Genomic DNA, 17354 nt, shown 5'->3' with positions numbered 1-17354 from the left:
AAAAATAGAAAAAGAAAAAATATCGTTCGTCTCTCCAGCTAAGGCTAAAACAGCAACAGCAGCAAAACACTCCCCCCGGAACTATATATATATATATATATATATATATATATATATATATATATATTAGATTTCAAAAACAGGCATGGACTTGACTTCTTGCATTTTAATGCCATAAGCATCATGTCAAAAATGGATATTCTAAAAATTTGGACTTTGAAAACCACGCCAGACATAGTAGTCATTTCAGAATCCTGGCTCAATCCATCCATTCCCGACTCAGCTATTCATATTGCTGGTTACAATGTTTTTCGAGCTGATCGACTAAGCAGGGCTGGTGGCGTACTCATGTATGTCTCAGATCACATACACGGAACCTTCATACATTCCATTTCAATTCCCAGACAGTTTGAATTTTCGGAAGTCGAAATTTCTGTAGCCAAAGCTCCCATTACTATAGATGGATGTTATCGAGCTCCCTCAGCAACTACAGATTCTGTCTCAAATTTATCGGACCTTCTCTCCAAATATGTCTCCCATGAATTGATTCTGTTGGGAGGCTTAAACCTAGATTGGCTAACGGAGAAATCCTTCAATTTAAAGAAGGCCTGTAATTGTAGAAATCTCACTCAATTAATTGATACTCATACTAGAATTGGCTCAGCACATATAGGTAAAGGCACTCTTATTGATGTCATCCTAACAAATGCACCTCAAAAATACCTGTCAGCAGGTGTACTTCCTAATGACATCAGTGACCATTGCTGCATTGTGTGTGTCAGAAACACTAAAATGGAAAAATCTAAGTGTCAGATCGTTACCAAATGCTCTTTCAAGCATTCCTCTGAGCAAGCTTTTCTCCACGACCTCTCTCAGGTGAACTGGCAGCATGTATCTTTAATCCCCTTTGTTGATGATGCTGTGACCGGTTTTCACCAAAACTTCCTGTCTGTCATTAAAAAACAAGAACCCTTAAAAAAATTCAGAATTAAAGATAGGCCCAATCCCTGGTTCACCAGAGAACTAGCCGAATATCTACTTGAGCGGGACAGAAAATGGTCTATAGCCAGAAAAATGAATTCTATTCAAGCTTGGCAACACTTTCACAAAATTAGAAACATATGCACCTCCCTTGTTCGAAAATGCAAAACTAAATAATACCTCTCCCTAACCACTGAGACCTCAAAACCCCATTCGAAATTCTGGAAAACAATTAAGACACTACAAAACAAATCACTAAGCGCACTCCCACAAAGGTTGAAACAAAATGGCACCTTCACTTGTGACATCCACAAAATGTCAAACCTGTTCAATTATTACTTCAATAATGCCGGTCATATCTTTGATAAACTTCAGGTCATCAACAGTGTTACTGTCCCTTCAAACTCTATACCCCCAGCAACAGCACCTGTATCAAACAGCGACTTTCATCTTGTCCCTTTCTTAACATCTGAAGTTTTGCATTCCCTAAAGGCTTTAGATGTTAAAAAATCGTCAGGGCCTGATTGTCTTGACCCGTTTTTTCTGCAATTATCACACTGGTATCATATGACTTATAAAACTGCTTCTGGTACCCTTCCACAATACATCTGCTGCAAATTTAATAAGGTTCATTCCACAACTCCTCTCCAGGACATCCTTGCAAAAGAGATGTAAATCTCAAAAGATTTCTCCTGGTTAAATAAAGGAAAAATATAAATAAATAATATTGTCTTGTATATTTATGCTTGCATATTTCAGTTTAAATTGGATAAGTACAATTAGAAAGAATAAAAATATAAGAATTCACGTAAAAAAACCACACACACACACACATATATATATATATATATATATATATATATATATATATATATATATATATATATATATATATATATATATATATATATATATTATGTGATAATATATATTCTATAAATATTATTTATTAATATTATTTAAGACAAGTATTTAAGACACTGTCAATTTAAGTCTTAAATGGTTAAACCTTATACACTGTACATTAGCAGTAACCCCTTTTCTTTAGAAGTCTCGCTCAGCTGCGGTAATATTTGCAGCGGCCCGGACGTTGAATTAAAGTCAAATCTGTACATGATCAAACATGATAACAATGGAGAGTTTACACTTGAAAAAACATTTTATTTGAAAAGGAATCGAGGTAAGAGATATCCAACGGTCTGGTGAATGTTTGCTCCATTGTGTTTCTGCCTTTACAGTGTGTGCGTGCACCTCCTGCCTCAACAATGTGTGTGCCTTTGCCATGGGTGCATTTGATGACTAACACGGCACATTCCCGAGGGTGTAAAAGCTAAAGTTGGGGCCGGAGTAGATTGCAACTCCACAGGGACGCGCCGTGTAACTCGTTGTCTACGGGCAGAGAGGACCAAAGACGACTGTAAGTGGTGGACTTTGATTTTTACTTTGTCATTGTGTTGTGCACATGACCCTGATCAGATAGCTTTAACACCTGTGCTTAATTTACAATGGACAGGCACTCTAACAAGAGCCAATCAAGTTTGGCATGCTGGCAAAATGGGCCTATCGTAAGCAGGGGTGGAACTACACTCCCCTTTTAAAAGGACAGGGGTTATGAGAAGAGGTGAGGTTGGTGCATGCTACCTGGACTGGACGTGTGTCCTGAAGAACTGCAGTGAGAGGTCTGCTAAGTCAATTTTAAAGAAGATCTTACCCCACCACAAAGGGTTGCTAAAAGCTCCTCCAAACGTGGTAAAGGGTAACGGTTTCAAGTTCCTGGTTAACTGACACTTTGTATCCGCCACATAGATGGAGTGACTTTTTTTTTTTTCTACCGGGACTATCGGTTCTGCCCACTCACTATGCTTAACTGGATATATCATGTTAGCGTCCTCCAACTTTTTTAGCTCTTTCTCCTCTCTCTCCTTCATTGCAAATGGGAGGGGCGTGTGTTTGCAAAATCTAGGGGATACATCAGCTTAAACTATGATTGAGGCTTTATTGTCTTTGAGTGTCTCTAACTCATCATTAAAAGCCTCTGAATATTTACTGAGCATCTCATCAAGCTACAGTCAATGAGCTTCAGGGGTCATTTATATATTTGATCTCTGCCCACTTCAGCTTGATTACCTTTAACCAATCTGTACCACACAATGTGGATCAATGTCTTTGACAACAATAAGTGGCAAAACAGCTCACTGCCTCTGGTACCCCACTGTTGCTGTAATAAGATGTCGATGGGACTGAGGTGGAGAGGGTGAAAGCCTTCAAATTTCTCGGCACCTACTTCAGCAAGGATCTCACCTTGTCCAACAACACTCAACAGATCATCAAGAAGCCCCAACAGAGACTGCACTTTCTGCGGAGACTGAAGGAATTTGTCATGTCAGCAAAGACTCGTGACAACTTCTACAGATACACAATCCAAAGCGTTCTCTCTACCTCCATCACAGTCTGGTATGGCAACTGCATGGCACAAGACAGGAAGGCTCTCCAGTGTGCAATCAAGACCTCACAGCGTATCTGTGGAGCAGCCTTACCCTCACTGCAGGACATTTACAACACCAGGGTCCTGCTTTGTATGTATTAGCATCATTGCTTGTGACAGCCAAAACAGTAACTATTTCAAGATCTGCATCTTCTTCAGCTGTTACAAATTTTGTGTTTTTCTTTTGCTGACCTATCACTTTTTTCTTGAGTGTGCTCTGCACTTGCCTTTGAAAGACATGCCTTATTAATGTGTTCAATATTTCCATAATTATGGCATTTAGTCTCTATGAGATGGTACAAAAACCAAATCAAGTTTATTTATATAACCCTTATTCACTGAAGTCTCAAAGGGCTTTACAAGTGAAAAGAAGTCATACAGAGACTTCTGTTCACCATAAATACACAACAGCAACCCCTGATCAAAGCTCGTAGACGGGGAAGGAAAAACTCAAAAACCCCAAATTGGGAAAAATCTGAAACCTTCAGAAGGGACCACAGAAGCCCCCATCCAGGTTCAACAGGTTGAAGTGGATGCTGAATGTACAAAATACAAACAAAATACAAATAAACACATTGTGCCACATTAGGCAGGAAATGTCTGTCACATCCTGTGTCCCTAATGAGTTGTCCTGTGTTGCAGATTGGGTAGCAGAACCACTGGCCGCACACCTGCTCCTAATTCCAATCAGGGGACTATTTAGGTGCGTCAGAGCTAGAGGGTGTCGCCGGATTATTGCGTCTGCAGCCTTACAGTATACGTGCCAGTTCCTTGTTCCTCGTTCCCTTGATTCCTAGCGCCTTTGCCTAAGTGTTTTATTTGTTACTTTTTCTCCTTGCCACCAGTCTGCCAGTTGGTTAGCACTTTACTTTGTTACTTTGTATTTTCGGCGACACCCTCCTGCTGGTTCTGTCCCCTTGCACTTTTGCATAGTCTCTTTTAGTTGTACTTTGAGTCCCTTTATCATCTTTTTGTCATACTTTGAAGTAACTTTGTTAGAAACCCATGTGGTGCATACTTTTTGTGTTAATAAACCATTTTCTCAACTCCACAACACGAAAAAGAAGCCATTGCCAAAGACAGTAATTCAGAAAGTGCAGTAGTGGCTGATGAGTTAATATTACGGCTCTTATTATTTTGGTTTAGGTCAATAAGACCACACTGAGCTAAGACTTCAAATGTTATAAGACAATGATCAGACAGAATTAGTATACGGCAATATTGTGACATTTGAGGCCATCAGGCCATGGGTTAACACTGAATCTAAGTGTCATTCCGGAGTGTCGCTGCTTCTATCATTTGTGTAAAGTCAAATGCATCGATTATTGGTTCAAATGCTACAGTAAGTGGCTCAGATGGGGTGTTAATATGGATATTAAAGTTACCCATAATTAATATATTATCTGCATGAGTTATCAAATCCCCGCCCCCCCCCCCTTTTTTTTACAAAGACGAGCAACGTGTGAGCCTGAAAAGTTTGGGGGAGAGGCCTCATTTATTGGTAAGAAATCATTTTGTTTTAACCAGGTTTCACAGAGACCAAACACGAAGATTGAGATCTCTAATAAGGTCTAATAAGGTCATTTACAAGAGGGGCTTTTGAGGAGAGTGGCCCAATATTCATAAAGCCTAATTTAAACCCTAGAAAGGTTCCCCAAACTATTTAAAGTCATAGAGTTAGTAATACTTATAAGATTATGATGCCTAGTTCCCAGTTTGTATTTTGAGTCATCAAAACCTTGTGGCAATGTTAATAATGTAGGAATCAGGTTGTTAACGGCTACCATGCCGGCTACCATCGTCGAAAGATGAGTCGGCATCGAGTTATTGTCTCTGGCCCTCTGCCTGCGAGAGGCAATGATGAGAGGTTCAGCAGATTATTCTCGCTTAACTGGTGGATGGCTAGTTTCTGTAGAGAGCAGGGTTTCCAGTTTGTAGATAATTGGCCCTCTTTCTGGGGCCGGCCCGACCTGCTAAAGATGGATGGTCTTCACCCTAACTGGGAAGGCGCCATCACTCTTTCTAGAAACATAGATTACTGTTTGAGCCTTCCATGACTTCTCACATTAGAGCATGTCGGGTCGCAGGTGAATAGCGAGCCTGCTAGAACGGGTGTGGAGTCGTTAAGGCTAGAGTTAACCGGCACTACGCTGGACTGCTACAACACACATAGCATATTTAGTCCAGGTCACTGCAATCCACACACTGTTTCAATACCTAATGCTGAATGCCCTAATGATAAGATTTCTGCTGAGGTGGTGTTGATTAAGGAAAATACCCCTGCCTCTTTAATCGGTAAGACTAGTGACATAGTACCTAGGCGGAATAGTAATATTAGCATGCCCGCTGTAGCCGTCAACAATCGAATTCCTACTTTACTAACATTGCGATGAGGTTTTAATTACTCAAAATACAAAGCAAGCCCCAGCCAATTTTTCCCAGTTTAAATTCGGCTTCATAAATATTAGGTCACTCCCCTCAAAAGCCCTTCTTGTAAATGATCTTATTACAGATCACAATCTTAAAGTGCTTGGTCTCTGCGAAACCTGGCTAAAACCAAATGAATTCTTATCATTAAATGAGGCCTCACCCCCAAACTTTGTGGGCTCACATGTTGCCTGTCCTTGTAAAAAAGGGGGGGGTGTTGCCCTAATTTCAGAATCTGATCTTAAACTTAGCACGAGCACTAATCACACCTTCAAGACATTTGAGGCTCTCGTTATGCGGTCGAACTCCTCACCACCATTCTATGTGGTAGTTATTTACCGTCCTCCCGGTCCATACTCTGGATTCTTAGATGAATTCCCTGAACTTATGGCTGACTTAATAACTCACACAGATAATATACTAATTATGGGTGACTTCAATATTCATATGAACTCCCCATTGGAGCCACTTACTGTAGCATTTCAAGCAATAATCGATGCATTTGGTTTTACACAAATAATAAAAGCAGCGACACACCGGAATGGTATTATCTTAGACTAAGTGTTAACTCATGGCCTAACTGCCTCAAATATCACAATTCTGCCGCATACTAACGCTATGTCTGATCATTATCTTATAACATTTGAAGTCCTAGATCAGTGTGGTCTTATTGTCCACAACCAAGGCTTTAAGAGCCATGATATTAACTCATCAACCACTGCTGCACTTTCTGAATTACTGGTTATTACTGGGTAGCAAAAAAAAATTACTTTTCCAAAATGATTAGTCTTAATAAAAACAACCCAAAATATTTATTTGACACAGTAGTACAGCTAACGCAACAGCAGCAGATTAATCATAGTTCCCTCCATTCAGCACACGATTTCATGCAATTCTTTACTCAGTGTATTCAGCTAATAAGGGAAGGCAGCGCCACTTACCCCCTCGGCTGTGACTGTTGATGCTAGTTCGGACAATCAGGTTCAAGAAAGTCTGGTTACCCTGTCCCAGTTTGATTTAGTATCCCTGGAGTGTCTTACACACCTGGTTAATGCAGCAAAGCCGGCGTCCTGCATGCTCGACCCGCTTCCAGGCAAACTCGTTAAAGATTTATTCCCGGTCTTAGGGTCATCTGTCTTGAATATTATCAACCTGTCACTCTCCTCTGGCATTGTACCTGAAGCTTTTAAGATGGCCGTTATTCAACCATTACTTTAGAAACCTCACCTAGATCCTGAAAATCTCTTTAACTATAGGCCAGTGTCACACCTTCCGTTTATTGCCAAAATTCTTGAGAAAGTTGTAGCACAACAGCTTAGTGATTTTATGATAGAAAACAATAGATTTGAACTCCTTCAGTCAGGTATTAGGGCCAACCACTCAACTGAGACAGCCCTAGTAAAAGTGACGAATGATCTTCTCTTAGCCATGGATTCCAACATCTCATCAATATTATTACTGCTTGATCTTAGTGCCGCATTTGACACTATTGATCATCATATTCTTATAGAACGTCTTAGATTATGTGTTGGTATCTCGGGATCAGCACTTTCTTGGTTCAGATCTTACATCCTGGGAAGGACGCATAGTGTCTCTTATGGCAATGCGATCTCTGAATCTTTCTTCGTCTCATGTGGTGTCCCGCAGGGGTCAGTACTTGGTCCCTTACTGTTCAACAGCTACATGATTCCTCTTGGCAACATTATACATAAACATGCTGTTAGGTTTCATTGCTATGCTGATGATACCCAACTTTATATGCCCTTAGAAATAACGGATCCGTGCAAGTGCAGTAAACTGGAGGCCTGCCTTGCCGAGATTAAACAATGGATGTCTTCCAATTTTCTGCTTCTGAACCCTAGTAAAACTGAGATGTTATTTATTGGCCCTGCTCATCATCAGCACTTGCTTAAGAATACCACGTTGAACCTGGAAAACTGTATTATTACCCAAAGTAGTTCTGCAAAAAATCTCGGCGTGATATTTGACTCAACTCTCTCCTTTCGGACACATATTAATAACATGACAAGAACGGCGTTTTTTCACCTCCACAATATAGCTAAGATTTGCCCTATTCTTTCTCTTAGCGATGCAGAAACATTAATTCATGCATTTGTCACGTTGCGCCTAGACTATTGTAACATTTGTTTTCTGGACTTCCCATGTCCTACATTAAAAGCCTGCAGTCTGTACAGAATGCAGCAGCGAGACTATTGACAAGGACGAGAAAGTTCGATCATATTACTCCGATTCTAGCTGACCTGCATTGGCTTCCAATACACGTGAGATGTGATTTTAAGGTGCTGTTAATTACTTATAAAATTTTACACGGTTTAGCTCCTTCCTATCTCGTCGACTTAGTATCACCATATGTCCCGTCCCGACAACTTGGATCACAAAATGCCGGTTTGCTATCGACCCCACGGGCTAAAAAGAAGTCTGCGGGATCATGGCTTTGCCTGCTGTCAAGACATCACTGCACTATATAGCACAATATGTTTTCTGTAATTTATATTGTTTATGTGTATGTCTGTATTTGGTACATGCAGCATCCACTTCAACCTGTGGGCCTGGATGGGGGCTCCTCCCACCTGTGGTCCCTTCTGGAGATTTCTGATTTTCCCCTAATTGGGGTTTTTGAGTTTTTCCTTCCCCTTCTGGGAGCTTTGACAGGGGATGCTGTTGTGTACCTTACACTGAAAGGATGTCTCTGTACGACTTCTTTTTTGAAGGAGGTCTCCACATGACCTCTTTTCATCTGTGAAGCCCTTTGAGACTTCGGTGATTTAGGGCTATACAAATAAAATTTGATTGATTGATTGATACCATGCAAGAACTAATATTCCAACTGGTACAGTGTCACCAATCTGACCGGTAGTAGAAGCATGACTATATTCTTCATTTAACACCACCTCAAGAGAATTCTTGTCGCTAGGGGATTTAGCATTAGGTAATGAAACTGTGTGTGCATTGCACTGGCCTAAACTAAGTATGCTATGTGTATTGTATGTGTCCAACTTAGTGTTAGTTAACTCTAGCCTTAATGATTTCACACCCATTCTAGCAGGCTCACTATTCAAATGCGACCCGACATGCTCTAAGGCAGGGGTACACACACTTTTCCAGCATGCGAGCTACTTATAAAATGACCAAGTCAAAATGATCTACCTACTATAAATTTGCAAAACATATATTTATTTATAAAAATATTGAGAATTCTTTATATGAACCATATATGTTGGTGTACCTTGCATAACTACATGAATCCATATTGCTCAATACAACTCTGTGCATTTTTTTTTCATTACCTTACTCTGATGACTTGCACTGAATGGAATCAGCCAGGGATGTATAGTCCGGACAGTAGCTGCTGACAGCCAGCCTCAAGCACACTTCCAAATGATCATCAGTCATGGTGGAACGGTACTTGGACTTAATGATCTTCATGTGGGAAAAGGCTGACTCACATAAATAAGTGGAGCCGAATAATGCAGTCAAGGAGGTTGCACATTTTCTCATGTTGGGGTACTTTTCCTCTGTGAGTAAGTTCCAAAATTGTCCATGAGCTCTGGACTTCAGCTCAATGTCGGCTTGTAGTGTCAAAATCTCATCCTCCACTCCAGATGAGTTCAGGTGAAACAGTGTTGCAATTTTTGATGCAAGTGAAACAACCTCAGCATCTTCCCGAAAAGGGTAGCACATGAATGTAGCAACAGGCTCAAGTAAAGCAAAGTCTTGAAAACGTTTGTCAAACTCTGATAAGCAATTGTCAATCTGTTTTGTGTAGCGTACACTGTCAAATTGCACACATGACTTCCCCTGCATCTCCAGCTCTGATGTGAGGTTCTGGAAGTTTGCCAAATTCTGGTGCTGGAGCTTTGAGGAGAGATGTTGCATTTTTCGTTTGAAAGCATTAACTGAGCTTATCATATTGATCACAGTTTTGTCTTTTCCTTGCAGCTCCAGATTAAGGTCATTCAGCATGTTGGTCAGATCGGTTAAAAATGCCAAGTCCAGCAGCCACTGGTCGTCACTTAGTTGGTTATATTCTGCATGTTTAGCTTCACAGAAAAAAACCTTAATCTCCGGACAGAGGTCTCGAAATCTTTGCAGGAATTTCCCTCGACTAAGCCACCTGACATCAGTGTGCAGCAATAACTCAGAGTGGTCACCATCAGCGTTATCCAGATGTGCACGGAATAGACGTCTTTGAAGAGATCTGGTGCGAATAGAACAGGCGATCTTCGTTGTCACATCCATTATTTCTTTCATGTTGAGCATTTTTGCGCATAACGCTTGTTGGTGTACTATGCAGTGGTAATTAAGGAAGTCTGGGAAAGCATCGTCCTCCCTGCACTTGGCAATAAACCCATTCGAGCGGCCAACCATCGCAGGCGCTCCGTCCGTGGTGATGGACACTATTTTGTACACTGGGAGCTGGGTTTTCTCAATAAAGTTTTTAAAAGACTGAAATATGTCTTCTCCTCGCGTGTGTTCTTTCATGGGCAGGATTGTTAACAGCTCCTCTCTTGTGCTCATATCAGTAAACACCATCCGAATAAAAATGCACAACTGGGCTGTGTCACTCACGTCTGTAGACTCGTCCAACTGCAGAGAGAAACACTCGCAATCTGTGATGTCCTTCCAAAGTTGCTTAGTCAAATCCTTAGCCATGGCTTCACTGCGTCGTGTAACTGTAGTTCTTGATAGCTGGAGAGCTCTTATCGAAGATAGTATTTCAGTTTTGTTTTTAAAGTCTTTGAACAGCGAGTCAGCTGCTTCAACAAATGCCTCCTTTACCATTTCTCCGTCTTGGAAGGATTTCTTGTTCTTAACGATTAAGTGACTCACCCGAAACGAAGCTTCGGTGGCTGCCTTTGCTTTTGAAGTTAGCTGTGAGAAAAATGACTGCTGTCCAGACAACTGGGATTTTAGTTCTTTCACCTTTCTCCTTCTCAGCTCGCTTTTCGGAGGGAAGTCAGTATCGTAGTTTTTATGAACAGTCCGAAAATGCCGCTCCACATTTCCCTTTTTCGGTATAGCGATGACAGACTGGCAGATGAGGCAAACGCACTTTGAAAATGACATAGTGAAGAAAAAGTCCACCTCCCATTCCGTATGGAAATGGTACGTTTTTGGCTTTTTACTTGGTCCAGCTCCCTCACTCATTTTTATATCCTTACGTTTAGAATAAATAAATTAGAGGCTAACTCACTAGCTTGCGAGAACGCGCCGTTATGTGCGCATGTGCAGTGACCCCTCTGTCAGAAAAGGTCAGATTGGTCAGACCGACCTCCCCCCATATGCCAATAAAGTAACAAATTTCAGAGTGAAGACGGATCATAGGCTGACGTCTACGTTTTAATGCCATGCGATCGACCCACAGTACCTTCGCGATCGACCGGTAGATCGCGATCGACGTATTGGGCACCCCTGCTCTAAGGTGAGAAGTCATGGAAGGCTTAAACAGTAATCTATGTTTCCAGAAGGAATGATGGCACCTTCCCAGTTAGGGTGAAGACCGTCTATCTTTAGCAGGTCGGGCTGGTCCCAGAAAGAGGGCTAATTTTCTACAAACTGGAAACCTTGCTCTCTACAGAAACTAGCCATCCACCGATTAAGTGACAATAATCTGCTAAACCTCTCACCACTGCCTCTCGCAGGCAGAGGGCCAGAGACAATTACTCGATGCTGACTCATCTTTCTAGTGAGATTACAAATTCTAGCTATGTTCTTCTTTGTAATCTCAGACTGCCTCAATCTCATAATATTGGAGCCGATGTATCACTATATCTGAGTAGCTAGTTTTGTTTGCACTACGCTGGTGTCTAGGGCTCTTGTCCGCCAGCTCCCTAAGACTAGCTTCAGTGTCGGGTGCTCTGTCCCCTTTACTACACATTACTGTGGCTGGCGTTTTAAACTGAATGTCACGGGTGATGGAGTTCCCTATAACTAACAACTAGACTATAACTAGATGTGATGGAATGTGCTTAACAAGGGTGCTAAAACGCTTACCTGGCTGAACAGGCTCACTTCGGCTAGCAGGCCGCTTAGGGCTAATTCTAATCAGACTGGCGGGTAGGCTAAAGTCCGCACTACCCGACACTAGCGGCTTAGGGCTAATGCTAACCAGGCTAGTGGGAGGGCTACAGCCCACACTATCAGATGTGCCCGTCTGATCTACAATTATCCAACTACTCTGCTCTAGCTGATGGATAATTCCCTCCAGATGTGGTGGAGGTGCACAAAGCTATTCTTACCTTAGTACAGCTGAGTGAATACTTACACCAGCAGAGCTGTGCAAAGGAGGATGAACGGAGCTAGGAGCTGTTAAATCGGCAAATCACTAGCTAACGAAGAATAGAAATAGTCCTCAAAAAGTAATGAAAGGGAAAAAAGAAAAGGAAAAAAAGCGCTGGAAACAAGTCCTGACGGGTGGTAAAAATGAAAAATAAAATATAGAAAAATAGAGCTCGTCTCTCCAGCTAGTGCTAAACAACAGCCAATGCCGAACAGCAGCAATGGCTGGAACGTTTGGTCAGGCAGAAACTCTCTAACCACTCATTCTCCTGATGATTTTTTCCTTTGCACCTGAAGCTCCTGGCTCCCTGCAGCTTCAGCTTGCGGATGCTGGGACTGGCAGCTCCCGCCGTCTCGCTCTCCATCCCGCTCAACTGACATGAGTCTCTGTTGGCCGTCTCCATGTTGAGGGCGAGCTCACATGCACAAGTATTCCACTGACGAAACGATTTTGTAGTGATGTGTCCAGGTTCGCAGCAAACTCACAATTAGTGGTGCATTGGTTCAACTCGTCAATGTATTGTGCAACTAGCTGGCTTGCTTTTTGATTGAAGCGGTTGAAACTGAGCTTTTCTGCTACCAACAGCAGTTATGGCTCAAAATGTCATTTTAAAACAGTCACCATCTCCACAAATGACTTGTCTTTTGGCTTGTCAGGCTGCACCAAGTTTCTTAAAAGTTTGTAACCAGTGTAGCAACTTGCACCCTTTCAGCTACTTTGTTGCTTCGAAAAAATGTTCTCCATGTACGTTGACCAAAGCTTGTTTTCTGGCTTAAACTCTCCCATTACTCCAAACAGCCATGGTACTCTCTAGTACTGACACCGTGTGTCTCTCCTGTCCCGCCAAGAAGACACGACATTATCCTCGTCGCCAATGTTATGTCTTTTTAGGTGTGTATTGATGAGACGGGACACTTGCACATTGCTTACTTTTACTTTAGTCAACCCTCAGCCATTCAATGCGCATACGCGCTACAATGCTTTTCACTGAGGCCACAAAGCAATGGATAACACAAATCCAAAAGTCTAAATAATCACTTTACATTCACTTTACAACACATACTCAAAACGAAAGCACCAAAGCACCCACCCATCGAAAACCCCAAGGGACATGGTCGAACGCATTCTCCGAGTCTACAAAACATATGAAGACATTGGGTGAACGCTCATGCCCTCTTGAGGATCCTGCCAAGTGTGTAGAGCTGGTCCACTGTTCTACGGCCGGGCCTTAAACCACATAGCACCTCCCTAATCTGAGGTTCAACCTCCTGACGGAGCCTTCTCTCTAGTACCCTTGAATATACAGTACCTCACCAGGGAGGCTGAGAAGTGTGATTTTCTATTGTTGGAACACAACATTCGGCCGAGCTTCTTAAAAAGGGGGACCTCCACATCGACCTGCAAATCCAGATTCACTGTCCCTGATGTCCATGCAACATTGTATAGGCTTGTCAACCAGGACAGCTCTACAACCTTCAGAAACCAACTTTTCTTTAGAATCCCATGCCTGAGTTTTTGCCTCAGTGATCGCCAAAAACAGACTCCGTTTGGCCAGTCATTACCTGTCAGTTGCCTTTTGAGTCCCACAGGTCAAAAATGCCTAATAGGATTTCTTCTTTTGCTTCATGGCATACTTTACAACTCATGTCCACCACCAAGTTCGAGTTCGAGTATTTTATTTTATTTGCATTTGGGAGTGTTGTAATGTAATCTTTTTGGATCTGCAGAGAATTTTCTTTCCCATCATGCAGACAAAATGTCTAGGCTCAGATTCAAAGTCCTCAAATGCATCTCCTCCACACTTCCACATTCTCGCTACTGAGAGGGCGTAGAAGGAGATTACCTTAAGAGTTTTTTTTTTTTTTTTTAACATAGATCTAGCGAGGAGTTAAGTGATTAATTGGCTGCTCCTGATGTGACCTTTAAGGAGAGCTGATTAGTTAGGCTCAACAGCTTCAGCGCCGACCTCCCCATGTCAGACTCATCTTGAAGGTATGGTGTCCTGGCAACAAGTCTGATTTCCGTTACAGTAGTGGTTTCAAACTTACGGTCCGGAGGAGGTTTAATGCCATGATGTTTTATCTGGCCCGCAAGATGCTGCATAAATAAATAAGAGGACCAAACCCATTTGTGCAGTGTCTATAATAATGCAATGCCCTTGTGTGTGTTGTTCATAGTGCTGTTCAATTGCTTCTTTTTTTGAAAGAAAAAAACAGTTAACAACCGCAGGTGCTGTCAACCCAACTTACGCTCATGCTCGATAACTGACTTTCGATAACTGACACCGCCAACAAAGCTAACTTCAACTAAGTTGTTTTTTTGTTTGATCACCTGTGTCGTCCCATCCTGATTGCGCAGCTCAGTTCATCATGGAGGTGGATACCTCAGACAGGGATGGGGCAGATCCGAACACTGCAGTTTGGACCAAAAGATGAATGTCTTCTTCCCCTGCTGACTATGTCCTTCAGAAAGCAACTAGGATGTAGGCACTGGTTGGAGGTGGCATTTCATCCATTTGTGGGATGGACTGACCTTAAAAATCTTTCTTAACCCCCTTTCGTCCACAGGCGGGCTCTGTTCCAACAGAGTGACGAACCGCTGATTACAATTTTGTATGGCTTGAAAAAAAATTACGGACCGACATCGACAGAAAGAATGGGGCTCTGATGAATGACAAATGTTGGACCAGCAAAAAAATGTAAGTTGCCCACCTCTGGTAATGATGCTGAGACTTTGTGCCATTCCAGTTAGATTTTGAAAGAGACAACCGCCTGAAGACAATGTGCACATTTCCAGCAATTGACAACATGGATCTGCAGGGTAAAGGCATTGCGAGGGTGGTTGTCACTACATCTTCAACAAGGGGCATATTTCAATTTTCCAATTCAACAGACCTACCATGTATTTATGTATGTGAGCATCCAGTTGGAATGGGAACAATATGCTTGAGTTGATTTGTTTTAATTATGATGTTATTATATGGATTACTCATTGACAGATGTTTTGCATGTTATTTTCATTAGGTTTAAGCTAGTGATATTCTCATTATTGATTGTTGGTGCTGCTGGTATTGAGTTGTCGCTAGATTTTTTTTTTTTACGTATTTGTTAAAGTATTAGTTAAATGACTATTTGAATTCTTAAGAGCTGCCATTGATGTTTTTTATTTTTTATTTGTTATTTGTTTATGCTCCAGTTCTATTGTGTGCCCACCAATGGAAACAAGGAATCTGCAGGGCATAAAAAGACAATGTCGAACATCGGTCCACTTTCACCTGAGTTTGTTCCATCTTTTCCGAGTAATTGCCCTGCCACCTTGAAAACTAACCAGGCATTCAATGTGATGCCATTATTAAATAGGGCTGGAACAGAATGTAATTTATAAACCAACAGACAGGATAAGATGACCTAAATTTTAAGTTCACTATCGGGAACTACTTCATCTCTCTGTGCCATAGTTAGCCTATTTATGTCATCCAGTTTCCATGGCGACATTGCAATAGATACAATCAAAAGCACACTCAAAAGGCGGTGCTATCCCTTTCTTTCATCCATGAATACACCAGTGATGATGCAACAGTTTGCCTGTTTACTCGTTTAACAAAATTGCATTGCGGAATTTCATGGTTGGGAATCTAAAAAGTACCACCTCCATATATTGGTGTGGTGTAATGTATTGTATCTGAACTGTAAGTCATGTCATAACATTTATACAGGAGTCTAAGCTTTCATGGTTGGGAAAACAATAGGCTACACATGGCAAATAAGCACAGGCTTTTCTTTCTCAGTCAAATGAAGATCCCCTAAAGTTCCTACTTGGGTGACACACATGTCACACGTCAAAACAAAAGAATATTGGACAAATTTGGCAACACTAGTCTTTCATTTTTCAATTCGTGGAGTGAAGGCAAGGGGAAGCTCACAGTCACAATAGCTGCTTGGGGAAGGAAGATGACATCATTTCAAAGCAATGGAATGAGTCAATGCGCTCTATTTAGAGGTCAGATCCAAACAGAGGCGGACGGAAAAGAGAGGTCTTTGTCAGCAGCATGCAAGATTAATTTTAATCTGAAGCGTTATCTACAAACCAGAGCTCTTCAATGATCATTTTCGGACATCCAATATTCTGAGCGGCCAACTCTTACAGATGGTTATGTCACGCAAATTTCTAAATTGGACCTCAGTAGGGATGTAACGTGAAGTTTTGAAAATTAGAAATAATCATGGGTCACATGGCAGCCCAAATATAGCACGCCAAGGACGTGTCTGTGGAAATTAGATTGTTATCTGAAAGCTAACGACTTGACCCTATCTCTTCTAAATTCAATTAATGTTGAAAACAAGCCATAATACTTGAAAGATAATTGTGTAACCGCTAGAAAGGAGTGATTGCGTCAGAGAAGGCGACGAGAGGGAGAGTTTTGGAGGGAATTGTAAAATAAAAGGAGTGCGGCTCTTCCGCTCCCGGAGTATCTTGTTCTGCGTTTTCTTTTGGAGTCCGGAGAGTTGTAGGACACCTCACGCACGCACGCGCTACAATTGTGATCAATGTTTGAAACCACACTAGATTCATATCAACAGCGCTAAAAGTAATTTTATACATCAAAGAATAATAAATGCCACCACACTGTACTGGATAATAATGTAAGTGCTGGATGGAGGGGTTCCGGGGTGATATCGTGAGAGTGGAGTGACCAGACTTTTGGAGAGGTTGATTTAACGAGGTTCGGCTGTTCTGCTCCCAAAGAAGGACGAGTTCTGCGTTTCCTTCCCGTCTAACAAAAAGTGTTTGGAACACTTCACGCACAACACGCTACATTGTTGGCAGCGGCGGGATCCAGCGTGATCGTGTCTTTTCGGACAAGTTATGTCGGTACCGTGAACGCTTTCCGGACACAACGTAAATGATTGAACATGAACAATGACACAGGAGTGATTAAGAGCCATCTAGTTTCAAGGAGGAAAACAGAGCAAGGGACGAAGAGAGAGACTGGCTCATACTGGCAAAAATCGTCGTTGTAACGTGTGTATGTGTGTGTGTGTGTGTGTGTGGGGGGGGGGGGGGGGGGGGGAGGGGGCGGCAGGTGCTATTGCAAACTATTATTTTAAGTAAATACATTTGAAGGTTTTGATTACCACGTGTCCCACCGTTGGTGATGAA

At 41.8% G+C, this 17354-nt stretch overlaps 1 protein-coding gene and 1 pseudogene across 1 annotated transcript; both read right to left on the bottom strand.

Annotated features, from left to right (window-relative positions):
• Positions 1 to 9202: 9202 nt before the first annotated feature.
• On the bottom strand, positions 9203 to 10567 carry LOC148407507 (general transcription factor II-I repeat domain-containing protein 2A-like). The gene has a single exon (XM_088403973.1). It carries the CDS (start codon positions 10565 to 10567, stop codon positions 9203 to 9205), a length of 1365 nt encoding a protein of 454 aa, XP_088260099.1.
• A 777-nt stretch (positions 10568 to 11344) lies between these two features.
• On the bottom strand, positions 11345 to 12597 carry LOC148407506 (uncharacterized; annotated as a pseudogene).
• Between the last annotated feature and the right edge of the window lie 4757 nt (positions 12598 to 17354).

This window comes from Hippichthys cyanospilos, chromosome 20 (assembly GCF_059441005.1).
Source record: "Hippichthys cyanospilos isolate Australia breed blue-spotted pipefish chromosome 20, RoL_Hcya_1.0, whole genome shotgun sequence".
In the NCBI taxonomy this organism is placed as follows: Eukaryota; Metazoa; Chordata; class Actinopteri; order Syngnathiformes; family Syngnathidae; genus Hippichthys; species Hippichthys cyanospilos.
Note: the sequence above shows the minus strand (reverse complement) of the source record. Positions and strands in the feature narration are given on the sequence as shown.

Bases quoted from the DNA above. Each gene is read 5' to 3' on its own strand.
- LOC148407507 (XM_088403973.1), bottom strand. From the start codon at position 10,567: ATGGCTAAGGATTTGACTAAGCAACTTTGGAAGGACATCACAGATTGC.